Consider the following 12,802-nt stretch of genomic DNA (forward strand, 5'->3'; position numbering starts at 1 on the left):
GACCTCTTCCTGAAACATATCACCAGTCAGCACGCCGACTTGTGGGATGCGTACTAGAACGAGTCCATCGACGGCAAGAAGGCAAGTTTCAAAGGCCGCATCGTTCTCAGTAATACACTCTGCAATTGGGATCTCACAGGCGACGTGTTGGAGTTCAGCATGAGCAGTGAGACGGTCGAGGTCGTGATCACCGAGTTAATGTTCCGGCCTGAAGACAAGATGGCAGCTCTGGACAACAACATGGACGAGATTACGATTGCCGTCGCTCGAGCATCTACCGCCGGCATTGCCCAGTTGAAGCGCAACGCTCTGCTCCTGTTCAATATCGAGGAAGACGGGTCGTACAAGTCTACACACCATGATAAACGTCGATCGATTCAAGCTTGCCATCAAGCTCGTCTCGCACGGCCTGTCGTTCCGGCAGACTGCCAACGCCATGGAGACCGTGCGCGCCACCTTCAACCTCGACAAGCTGACCGGCATCAACGACAACATGGTCGACCCGTTTGTCCGTGTCCTCGTCGGCGTCTCCATCTTGAAGATCGGCGATCTAATTGCTACGGACGATGTCTGGGCGATGTCGATCAGGTTCGACCGCAGCAGTCACAGCGAGTCGACGTTCTTTGACTTGCGCGTCCGCCTCGGCGTCAAGGGCATGCTGCACAACCTCCATCTGATCGCCATGCCGCACTTCGACAGACACACGGCCAACCACCAGATCGTGATGTTGAAGAAGCTGCTCTCTGCTGTCTACCTCTCGTGGGCCGACAAGCTCCTCACCGTCTCCACAGACGGTGAGCCGACCAACATGGGTCGCAAGTCAACGACGCGACACCTGGACGGCTGTCAGTGGATCGACACAACATGCGCCTTCACCGTCTTTTCTGCGCCGGCGGGAAAACCTCATCACCGAGATGGGCGTCACGTGCCCAAAGAAGACGAATCGGTGGATGCACCTCTCCCATGCCTTGGCGTTCTTGATCAAACACGAGAACCGGATCGTGGACTTCTTTGCCGAGCGAGAAGCGCAAGCAGCTGGCGGCCGTCCTCCCGTCCTCATCCCGCTTTGGTGAACGATCACATACGCGATCGCGCCCGCCATCGTGCGCATCAATATCACGTTCGCCCAGCTGGTGTGCAAGTCCATCGTGATCTGACTGCAACGCACGATCGTCAGCGAGCTCGTTGCCGATCTGCTGATCATATACTACGTGATGCACGTCGACGTCGCCGACGTGGACCTCAATGACCTGGACGAGTCAGACTACCTGCTCATGGACGAGCGCTTCATCCTCAACCAATCGTTGAGAGGTCACGTTGAAGATCAGGGATCGCAGGCCACGTCGCACCTCGGCAAGCCGATATGAAGATTGTCATTGCCGAGATCGGCAACTTTGTCCTGCCGACGATCATGGGCCAGGTCGCCATGCATGCGGAGCGCAAGGCGGCAAATGAGGCTGGAGAAAACGCGCCGCCCGTCATGCCGGCCGAGCTCGTCAAGGAGATCATCGGCCGACATATGAACCCCCTGAACATGTTCTCGACGGCCGACGCATCTACGCGACCGAGGAGGAGCATCGCCGCCTACCGCAACGAGCGGAATTTCCAGTCGAGCATTGACGGGCATGATCACACGACCGAGTTCAACGACGCCTGGCGCCTGTTCAGCGCCGGTGGACGGTTCGAGCTTATGAGTCGGTTCTGTGTCGGGTTGGCTACCGCGCTCCCCAACACGACGTCGTTCGAGTCCGACTTTTGCATTCTCAAGTGGGAAAAGGACGCGTATCGCGAGAACCTCCTCGACCTCTCCTTGGAGGGCATCTTCCACGCGAAGCAATTCGACCTGTTGGGCTCGTTGTGATAAACCCGCCTCACAAATGGGCAATTTTGGGCTATATTTCGTCAGTTCCACTTTTAAGGACCACATTCCCACTTTTAACCTAAAAGTGGGAAAAGTAAAAATTTCCACCTTTAATGGGCCTTGGGCTAGTTTCAGCTAAGAGGAGACACGGGAGAGCAGACGAAGAAAACTGATACATCTCTTGAATTGTGGACACATGGCGATTTAAGTGGAAGCAACACACATCGAATGTTCCATCGGCAGTATACAAAGGTAAGAAAATTTGAAGTCTGGTCGTTCAGATAAATTCTGACTTAGGGATTTTCAGTCCGGTTATGATTCCATCATTGCAGAATGTCGGTTGCTAGGTTATCCGAACTTTCCGAAGGCTGCGTTGGCCCTACACATACACACTGTCACGGGATAGAGTGATTCGACTCGCAGATCAGGAGGTACTGCCGGTTACATAAGGGCTGGTAAAGTCGGCAAGGAGAGTTGACTGCTAGTGCGGAAGGCGTTCGTTCGTTTCCCGCAGGATTTGGGGGCTGCAGAGGCTATCATCGGGGAAGGCCGACCAGTCCCCATAAATTATCTGAGGTATTCATGCAAAACACTACCGAATCGAACTCACCGCATGCTATACTTGGTTCCAACTATCGTCCATGGCATTTGATCGTCCACGGAGACCGACCAAGTTGCGTTATCCGTGAGATTCAGCGTCAAGACGTGTCATTTATGTGTCTGGGTCGAGTCGGTCGTGAGAGTTGGTCGCTAATGGCCGGCACATTGAAGTTGCGCGGGTTGTGCAGTCGGCCGTGTCCTCTCCTGTTGGTTATATCCACCGTGGGATGTTGCTATACAGCAGGCTATGCACGATGTGACAGGGGTCACATCGTACATAGCCTGCTGTATCGGACAGGATTATGTTGCTTCGAGCCGTGCCATATGTAGTTGTGTTTTTGTTGTTTCTTGGTGAGCCATGCTGATGAAAATGTAGTTAATATTGTGCAAAATAGTCACTTCAAGCACCACTCAATTGGAGTTTCTTACCGCAGCCTGTCTGTCATTTGCTGGAAGCACTTTCTGGCCCGCACTCGACGGGATGAATGAGATGTATTCTAAATGTGTTGCAAATCCTTCCATGCTCCATTGACATGCATGGCAACTTGATGTTGACATGACTGCTTGCAAATGCAGCGCCGCCTCGACGTGCGGAGTGCGCTGCAAGATCCTTGGCATGTGTTGAATCTTGATCAAACTTGTACCACTCTTCGAGAACTCAATTTATTTGTGCAGCAACACGCGACTAATTTTTCGCATCCAAGATGTAGCAAGCACCTTGTAAGCAGCGTAGATTTGTCGGCGAGTAGCTGGCAAGCCGAGATGTGATGAGACCGATCGGCCAATTGTCAGGTGGGCGAAAGATTGAGAGCGATTGTTGTTGACGCTGCTCCGGTCCAGTTCGCCCTGAGCCCAGTCCAACCTTGCTGAGGTCGGCAGCTGGATGCTGAATCAATCACTATGGGATGACTTCGTATGGGATCACCTGGTCGGACAATTATCCTGTTATCGGTCGTCGTCCCGGAGTCCTGGCGTCCTGGCAAGTTGGTACTGCATTGAGGGGAACGAAGTGAGCTGACATGAAGGTAAGAGAAGTAACTGAGTTTGATTTTTGCATTTCTTCCTGAAAGGAAGACGCCTAGCCGGCAAACAAGGCGCGGACGCACAACAAAGATATCTTCAGTGCATTATGAGTCTGAAATGACAGTGATCACGAAGAACAAGACCGATCGCGTTCGTCTGGAGGCAACGACAGGTCACGGTCGAGGGAGCGTGGTCGTACCTCCCGACACAGACGTGTGGCCGACGTGGAAACTTCCAGCCGGTTCCTGCACCGTTCCGATCCCCGCGGCGACGCCATCCGAAGCCGATTGACGTGGCCATGCCGTGGAGCGGTTATTCTCGAGCAACTGGGACGCCACAAGACTCCAGCCAAGTCCCCCTCCCAGCTGGTGAGGAAGAAGTGTCTCCTGGTCCGTCGTCTCGACTAGAGAGGGCGGGTGCCCGTAATGGCGACCAGGATACGACGACATGGGTGAAGACGCCCCGTATGTGGTACATGAGCTGGCAATTCCCCCAGCCCCGAGCTTTAGTGGCTCAACGAAGCAAGAGCGTCGCGCTTTATGCGGGCGTACCAGATATATGTGACGCATGTCAACGCGCTGCAGACAGCTGGAGCGAGACCGTTAGTTATGCCGGTGTCCGCGTGCATGGATCATTTCACCAAGCGGTGCGTGGCGCTGTGGGATTTTAACCGACCTTACGATATTCGAAGCTGTGGGACTTTAACCGACCCTACGATCAAATCGTGGAGTCTGAATGATTTGCGTTGTTTAACGAGGCGTTCGAGAAGAGCCCCGTGATCTGGACTCAATGAAGAAACGCCTCAAAACGACGATCCGTTTCGACGTAATGATCTCGTGTTGGCAAGATGCTAGACGAACTCATGAAGGCTCTGGAGCGCGACAACCAGGAGTGGATCCTCTTCGGGGAGGGCAAGGATGTCGTGGACCTTATTGTCAAGGATGTCGTGGACCTTATTGTCAAGGCGGTGCGGCCTTCGATGCTACAGTCGGTCGTAAAGAAGCAAATTCAACTACAGCGCAACAAGCCGTTGCGTATGGATGTGTTTTCGCTTCGTTCGTTGGCTGCGGACGTTCGCAGCCGGCTACCAAATGTACGGCGAGGTCGAGGACGAGGAAAAGTCCTCCAAGCCTGCAAAAGCCCCTGACAGCCGTGGCCAGGCGTCGAAGAGGCCTGAAGAGAAGAGGCCGGACGGGGAGCAGGACAGGCGAAGGCTAGGTCCACGGACGGGGTGGCCAGGCCGGACGCACCGTTCGCCCCTGCGAGGAAGCCGGTGGCATGTCTGAAGTGTAAGTCCACGGCCCATAAGGTCACATACTGCCCATAGACTGCCCCTGGTGAGGCGCAAACCCTCCTAGCAGCGCAGATGCAAAGTAAGGATGCCCGTGAGGCGCGTCCGACTGCAAATGTAATCGATCTCGGCACGACCGGGTTGAAGATCGAAGGAGGAGTCACCGTGGCGGACGTCGTCGTAGTGGACAACCTGCTACATGACACGAGTGCCAACGTCAACGTGGCATCTGTGGGGCTGGTTGCGTCTCTGGAGAAGGAGAGCGTGGCGACCCAATTGTTTACGACACGCCGACGGCCCTGTAACCGTACGGCAAAGCGACCAAGCGCGTGCTCCTAAGCCGACGTTTACGCCTGAGCGTGGCCATCACGACGACGTGCGGTCCTCTCCTCCTGCGTGGCTTACCCGTCTGGATCGACGATGAAGCGGACGACGACGTCGCGCTGATTATCAGTGGTCCTCTGATGGAGTCCCTAGGATTCTCAACGGACGCGCTCCTGGTCTATGTGCGCTCGCTCAAGCCTGAGTGAGACATGTCCGACAGCGAGTTCCTGCCGTCTGTAGGCCCTGCTGTCAATCGGGTGTGTGCGTCCCAGCCAGCCGTCCAGGACTTTGACCCCAAGGCGGGAATGGAATGCTCAACCCCTGTTCTGAATGTGCTACCAGGAGGGTCTAAGAAAGACTGACATCGCAGATGCGAGTCGGAGGTGAAGGCTATGCTTGGGTCGAAGGTGGAGGAAGCAGCGAAACATTGGTCTGGGCGAGGACGAGGTTGAGCGCCTCGAAAACCTACTGTCCAAGTTTGTCGATGTGTTCTGAACGGATGTCGGGAGCGACCCCCCGATCAAGGTGGAGCCTCTACAGGTTCGCCTGAAGCCAGACGCGGTCCCCGTCAAGTGCATGATGCGTCGGTACCCACCCGACCCCGGGTAGTTCTTGAAGCGACATGTCGACCAGCCCGAAGACGCCAGTCTGGTCTACCGAAACAATCGGGCGACGTGGGCTGCAGCGCCTCGGATTTTGCCGAATAATGACCCAGGCGATCTGCGCATGACTATCGACATTCGTCCGATCAATGGCTGTACGGTGCCTATGCCGTGGCCGATGCCAAACCTGGACGCCGCGATGGTCGTCCTGGTCGGTACCTCGGTCTACTTTACCCTTGACTGGACGAAGGAGTAATGGCAGCTGCCGTTGCATCCGGCCAGCCAGGAGCTGTACTCGTTCATGACACCCTGGGGCGTGTTCACGCCTACGCGTGTGCTGATGGGACAGACGGAGGCCGTTGCGTTCTGTGAATCTGCTGTCCATCATATGTTCGGCGAGCTCCTCTTTCGCGATGTACTCGCCTAGCTGGACGATCTGCTGGGTGCCGCGACCGCGCCAATGGGTCTGTTCGACCTGCTGGAACAAGTCCTAGAGATATACGAGTCTTTCGGATTGAAGCTGCACCCGAAGAAAGCCGCGTTTTTCTACTGGAGGTCGAATGGTGCGGCAATGTCATATCGTCTGCTGGTGTGACCCATTTCCCTGCCAGGGTTCAAAGGTTGTGCAATATGACAGAGCCAACGACGGCCGCTGACCTCCAGCAGTTCATCTGTGTGACCAACTGGACGGTCGAGCATCACGGGGTACATATTGTCAACTCATTGACCCATTTCGTCGACTCCTCGACGTTGGTATGAAGTTGTCCCGGAGTGCCAAACGGACAGCGCTGGCCAAGGACCCGGTAAGTGACATGGAGTGGGCTGCCGAGCACACGACGTGCTTTTGAGGCTGTCAAGATGCTTCTGACCAGCATCGTCCCGCTGAGTCACCCTCGACAAGACATGGCTGTGTGTTTGTTCACCGACGCGAGAGAACGATTCTGGGGTGCGGTTGCTACCCGGGTCCCACCCGAAGACCTCGAATTGCCTCTGTCCGAGCAGCGCCACGAGCCCTTGGCGTTTCTGAGTGGCTCGTTTGTGTCGTCAAGTTCGCGCTGGCCTATTGTAGAAAAGAAGTCGTTCGCCGCCGTCGAAGCTTGAACACGCCTAGACTACATGTTGATCCGTCCCGGTGGGTTCCCTCTGTTCATAGACCACCGGAATCTCGTGTACATCCTCAACCCGCGGGGCCAGAGCTCCTACAAGGCGAAGTACCAAGCTGACAAGCTCCAGCACTGGGCGTTAGTGATGTTCACCTTCCCGTACAACATCGAATCGGTGTCGGGTGAAGACAATGTGTGGGGCGATCTACTCAGTCACTGGGGTGCGATGCCAGCGGTGGCTCGTGTGCGACGTCTGGCGGCGTTAGTTTCACCCCTACGTCACAAAGATTTCGAGTGGTCGACGGCCCAGTCGGTCCTCAAGTCTCAGAAAAGTCGACTCCGTGACGACGGCCAACCACCTGACGGAGTGACCTAAGACGACGACATGAAGTTTTATGTCACCACTAACGACAAGATTTGGGTCCCGGACGACGACCTGGATCTCCAACAGCGGCTCTGTGTGATTGCCCACCATGGAGCAGCTGGTCACTGTCGAGTGGCAACAACGAAGCAATCTGTCGCGGCGAAGTTCGAGTGGGCCACGCTCAAGGCCGACGTAGCCGACTTCGTAACGGGGTGTCTACATTGCATATGTGTGGATGGCGATATGGTGCCCCGTCCCTTGGGTTCCGCTCTGCAAGCTGAGCGTCCCAACGAGCTCATACATTTTGACTTATTGTCTCTACCGAAGTCAGACGAAGGCTTGCAGCACGTGCTTGTAGTCAAGGATTGCATGAGTGGCTTCGTTCGATTGTTTCCGCCCCGGACTGCCGACGCCACGGCAACGGCTGTCGCTCTCGTGGACTGGTTGATGACGTCTGGAATAGTCAAGACATGGGTGTCCGACGGCGGGTCGCATTTTAAGAATGAATTATCGAGAAGGGGCGCAAGTGTTTTGGCGAGAACCACCGTGTAACGACGGCGTACAGTCCATGGGCTAATGGATCCATCGAAGTTGTCAACAAGATGCTGCTTCAAGCCATGAAGGCATTGCTGAGTGAGTGGCGATTCCCTGCTACGCAGTGTCCAATGGTGCTACCCCTTGTTCAAGGTGCCCTCAATCACCAGCTGTCGAACCGGCTTGGCGGCTTCTGCGACAACCTTGGTGGATTCGACGCAACCCCACAGTGTGTCCGGGATTGTGCATTCGACGACCAAAGAAGTCCGGGACGTTAAGTGGCTCGACAAGTCCAAAATCAAGCACATACAAGACCTCCGAAACTCGCTAGACGAGATGCACCGTGATGTGTCGGCCTGTAGCGAATAGCTACGTGGCCAGACGAGAGCTAGACACGCGAAGAACAAGGCATCAAGTGGACGAGCTTTGACGTGGGTGATTACGTCTTTGTTGGGCCGGTCGTGCGACACCCGAGTAAGTTAGCCCTGGTATGGCGTGGTCCATCAAGAATCTCGCGAGTTGTCACAGATTTTGTGATGGCGACTGAACAGCTGGTGCCCTTTTCACGAATCTGTGCACCATGCCTGCCGTCTGAAGTTGTACAGAGAGGCAGCGAACGGCACAGTCGAAGACTTGCTGGAACAAGTTGCCTACCATGAAGGTGGTTTCCATGTGGAAGACCTTCTGGCAGCCCGTGTTGTCAACGGGCAGCATGAAATCCTGGTCAAGTGGCTCGGCCTCGAGGATGAAGAGGCGTCGTGGGAGCCAGCTCTCAATTTGTACGAAGACGTTCCCGTACTGAAGGGGCGTCGTGAGAGCCAGCTCTCAATTTGTACGAAGACGTTCCCGTACTGCTGCGCATGAGGGTGTTGTCCCATGAACATGACGACGGCGTGGAAGCGATGCGGGAGGCGTTGGAACTGACCCTCGGTCACCCATTGTAGGAGGAAGTGCTCTGGTCGAGCGCACCCCGCGTCCAGTCCAACCTCGCTGATGTCGGTTTGTGGATGCTGAATTAATCACAATGGGATGACTTAGTACAGGATGACCTGGTCGGATGGTTATCCTGTTATTGGTCGTCGTCCCGGAGTCCTGGCGCCCTGACAAGTTGGTACTGTAGTGAAGGGAAAGATGCGAGCTGACTGGGAAGGTAAGAGAAGTAACTCAGTTTGGTTTTGCATTTCTTCCTAAAGGAAAGTCGCCTTGCGCGCAAACCAGGGGCGGACTCACAACAGACGCACAATTAATATGCACTGCCATATTAGCTGGGGGCACAGTATTCGTTTGACTGTTCTTACCAGTGAGGTCATTCAGCAAAAAGATGTCCATCCGATGCAGGTCCTTGAAGATCAAGTTGCTAATGCCAGAACTTCTTCCTAGGAACTGCCACTGATTGTTCATTAGCGTTCGGTCCATCAGAGACCGGAGCCTTTATGGACGAAAAGAATTCGACACAAAGTGGACAGATCATCCACAGCCATTTTTTACCCGTGCTCAATTAGAATCTTACCTGTCTTAATGTTTTCCAACACGTACTTCTGATGCAAGTTTCGTCTGCATCTATGAAACCAGTCACTTACTCGAGCAAACAAGTCGATCTTGCGTTTTTCTTCGAAATGACGCTTTATGGTAGTTCATGGAAGTTTACTCGTGTGAATCGCCTTGCAACACAAACTTGCAGAACTGCCCCACCAAGAACTAACTCACGTCCAGCTTCTTGAGCGTCTCGATTTTCTGGAGCCGTCTGACGAGATCAAAGAACACATTGAACTTTCCCCTCGCTGAAGCATCTAGTATTTGAGAGGATTTGTCGCGCTCACTATCCTGCAGGTCGACAATAGCATTAAATAAACTTGAGCTCATGGCTTGCATTTCGCGAATTTCGACACATGAGTGCTTATCCTTGAGATATTTTGTACATATCTTCGGCGCCAAAGCAATCCGAAGTTCACGGATCGAATCCATGTTGACGACGTACCATACTGTACAGTACATCTTTGTGCGAGATAGTACTGTGCAAGTCATGTAAGCACTGCAAAAGTAGGCTTGCGCTTGGACTACTGTTACAATGTACAGTATATATTTTTGAAGTAGAGCCGCAACATTGATAGATCTAGACAGGTCCAACACAAGTTGCGATTCGAATTAATGATGTTTGATAGGTGGCGGATTCATTCGATCCAACTCCGATTCAAGTGGATCTGGCAAGACCTAGCGTACGGCTGATTGTTTGAATTTATTGCAAAAATTCCAGATTTTACTACGTCAGGATCAACTTCGATGTCCAGCGACAAGATTACCGTGGAATACTGTTCCCACGTTCACTACCGATGTACCTTACACCAAGAACATGCTGGCCTTTGTATGTGGGCAGCAAACTCCCGCTATGATATTCTGGTTTCCACTCTACATTGACAAGACAATAGCACATTGAATGCATAGAATTTTTAGCTGTTTATATGATTTGCAACAAGTTACACTAACGTTATACGTAAACCATGATGGATTCTTCATTTGCATATAAGAAAAACCTGCAATTAACCGGATAAATTTGAAAATTGTACGGATAGTTAATGCATACAAATATCAAGATAATTTTCTTCCAACATACTTCTGGCACCATCTGTGGTGGATATCCTAAAATGACTACAATAAACTACCTTACATTTCGACAAATATTTCAACCATGAATTGGCATTTTTCTATAAAGGAGCAGTATTCGAAAGTTCTGGACAAACCAAACAACTTACAGCTCCGATAATCGCTAGATAGTAATTGAGTAACTGATTATTGCGGGACTTTTAGTCGTTTCGTAGAGATTCACCGAGGTCAAGTTCAAATTGGCGCACATGGATATCTTGATGTTTGGATGCTATTCATTCTACATACGAAAATCTCGAGATTGCTTTGACGTTAATTGTGTCAGGTTTACTCAACATACTTGACGTTGAACAATTACAACCACCGGCGGAGTGGTTCGCCAATTGAAATGTTGATAACGACATCAGTAGAGTCAACTGATTGGACGATGTAATTCGAATATCGGTTGATGTAATAGCCAATAAACCATGTTCACAATTTGTATTCGAGTTGTCGGAATCATATTTTCCAAGTGTATGAAATTGTCGGGAGAGTCTCTGCCGTTTGAATAACATACATGTGACTCAGGAGGTGACGGAGATTTTATTGCAGACGGATCCGACTTGTTTGCCAGTCCATTTGGTGTTGATTAATCCACTGAATGAAATGCATTATTGTGAATGCACCATTGTGGAGTCGCATTTCTTGATGAAGTTCTCTGGGCTCTGGTCTGGGAAACATTCGCCGCATCCTCCTGGCTTGATCTTTTTCCGTTTCTTGTTTTCACCGTAATCAAGAATCTTGAACCGCAACCCTACCCTGTTTCTTCCAGTTCGGCGCAGGTGCTAAGTTTTGACGACAACTTTGTAGTCACTCAAAAAATCATGAGTGCGTTGGCCTTGACTATGGACAATATGATGTATGAACAATTTGGTCGATGCTGTGTTTGCATGGTCATACACTCCGGCGGCCACATAATTTTCGACCCAACATTCATACTGTAATCCCCCGCCCGAGGGGAAATTATCACTGGCCAATCACACGGCTTGATTTTGCTTACCAATACCGCAAGTTGTAGTCTCTACGTACCGATCACCGTTTATCATAAGTGGGATCAGATTGTTTAGACATTAGTAATACTGTACCACCCAGCATCCAAGCGGATTACAGTAAGGTAAATTATGTAGTCTCTGCGCCCAATGCAGATGGCGCGTGCACGAACAGCGAGATGACGTCGTACCACATGGCACTCTCAAGTGTGTCAGTGACAGCTGCATTGTGTTCTCTTCATGAACACAGGAAAACGAGTGACTTGGATTCGCATTGCCGTTGCGACTAGGCGGAATGGGTGAAGTTGTGCCGCCCACCGCATCCTGGACGATTGATTGCATATACCATGGATAAGACACATGTGGCGCCCGCACCAACGAAAACGAGGCGACTTGATTCACTTTCGCTTTCACCAACCATGGTATCATTGCTTCGCGTTGGCGCGACGGCTGCAGCCCTCGTAGTGTGTTTGGTCTCGGGCCAGACATGCTCCGTGCAATGGAATGTCGACTTCGTCGGCCACGACATCTCGACCTCCAAGCGTTCGAACCCGTTCGACTGTTGCGGTGACTGTCGCAATACGCCCAAGTGCAAGGCGTACAACTGGTTTGACGGCATTTGCTACCTCAAGTCTGCCCAAGGCGCTACCATTCGTCTTTTTGGCGGAGTGTCCGGAGTTCTAGACAAGTCAACCGCACCGACTACGACAGTTCCAGGTGACGGAAAGTGCTCTATTCTGCTCAACGTGGATTTCGTCGGGAAGGATATCCGAACCACCTTCCAAGCTGACCCTACCTACTGCTGCGCAGACTGCCAAGCAACCAAAGGATGCAAAGCATACAATTGGTTTGATGGCGTGTGCTACCTCAAGTATGAGAAGAGACATTCGTTTCCTTTGCCTGGTGGAGTTTCTGGTGTTCTATCGGTGGTGCCTCCGACCAGCAAGCCAACCCCAGCACCTACTGCCAAGCCAACACCTGCACCTACTGCCAAGCCAACCCCTGCACCTACTACCGCACCTACCTTATCCCCTACTTCGGCACCCACATCGGCTCCAACTCACGCTCCCACGGACGCGCCGACGTCGGCACCGACGAGTGCCCCTACTGTCGCACCGACGTCTGCACCCACATCGGCTCCAACTCACGCTCCCACGGACGCGCCGACGTCGGCACCGACGAGTGCCCCTACCGACGCACCGACGTCTGCACCCACATCGGCTCCAACTGACGCTCCCACGGACGCGCCGACGTCGGCACCGACGAGTGCCCCTACCGACGCACCAACCTCCGCACCTACTGTAGCCCCAACGACTGGGCCAACACTAGCTCCGAACCCATCCTCGACTGTTTCGCCGACCCCCGTACCCACTGCTTCTGTACCATTGGCCGAAAACTTTTACATCCACCACGATGGGTACTCGCTCCTGTTCAACTGCGCGCGCCGCACTGCGGACCGTTGGAACTACAC

General features: G+C 52.8%; 4 protein-coding genes across 4 annotated transcripts; all 4 read left to right on the top strand.

Moving 5' to 3' along the window:
- Positions 1–358: 358 nt before the first annotated feature.
- H310_15023 (hypothetical protein) lies at positions 359–1,073 on the top strand (the record flags this gene model as incomplete). Its single annotated transcript, XM_008883003.1, has 2 exons — positions 359–819; positions 851–1,073. 2 exons carry the CDS (start codon positions 359–361, stop codon positions 1,071–1,073), a joined length of 684 nt encoding a protein of 227 aa, XP_008881225.1.
- A 141-nt stretch (positions 1,074–1,214) lies between these two features.
- Positions 1,215–1,861, top strand: H310_15024 (hypothetical protein; the record flags this gene model as incomplete). Its single annotated transcript, XM_008883004.1, has 2 exons — positions 1,215–1,311; positions 1,359–1,861. The coding sequence occupies 2 exons, from the start codon at positions 1,215–1,217 to the stop codon at positions 1,859–1,861; spliced, it is 600 nt and encodes a 199-aa protein (XP_008881226.1).
- A 2,470-nt stretch (positions 1,862–4,331) lies between these two features.
- Positions 4,332–5,114, top strand: H310_15025 (hypothetical protein; the record flags this gene model as incomplete). The annotated part of the gene is made up of 2 exons (XM_008883005.1): positions 4,332–4,577; positions 4,812–5,114. 2 exons carry the CDS (start codon positions 4,332–4,334, stop codon positions 5,112–5,114), a joined length of 549 nt encoding a protein of 182 aa, XP_008881227.1.
- Positions 5,115–12,183: 7,069 nt separating this feature from the next.
- On the top strand, positions 12,184–12,749 carry H310_15026 (hypothetical protein; the record flags this gene model as incomplete). Its single annotated transcript, XM_008883006.1, has 1 exon — positions 12,184–12,749. One exon carries the CDS (start codon positions 12,184–12,186, stop codon positions 12,634–12,636), a length of 453 nt encoding a protein of 150 aa, XP_008881228.1. The 3' UTR covers positions 12,637–12,749.
- Between the last annotated feature and the right edge of the window lie 53 nt (positions 12,750–12,802).

Source organism: Aphanomyces invadans (genome assembly GCF_000520115.1).
Source record: "Aphanomyces invadans strain NJM9701 unplaced genomic scaffold supercont1.134, whole genome shotgun sequence".
Classification (NCBI taxonomy): Eukaryota; Oomycota; class Saprolegniomycetes; order Saprolegniales; family Verrucalvaceae; genus Aphanomyces; species Aphanomyces invadans.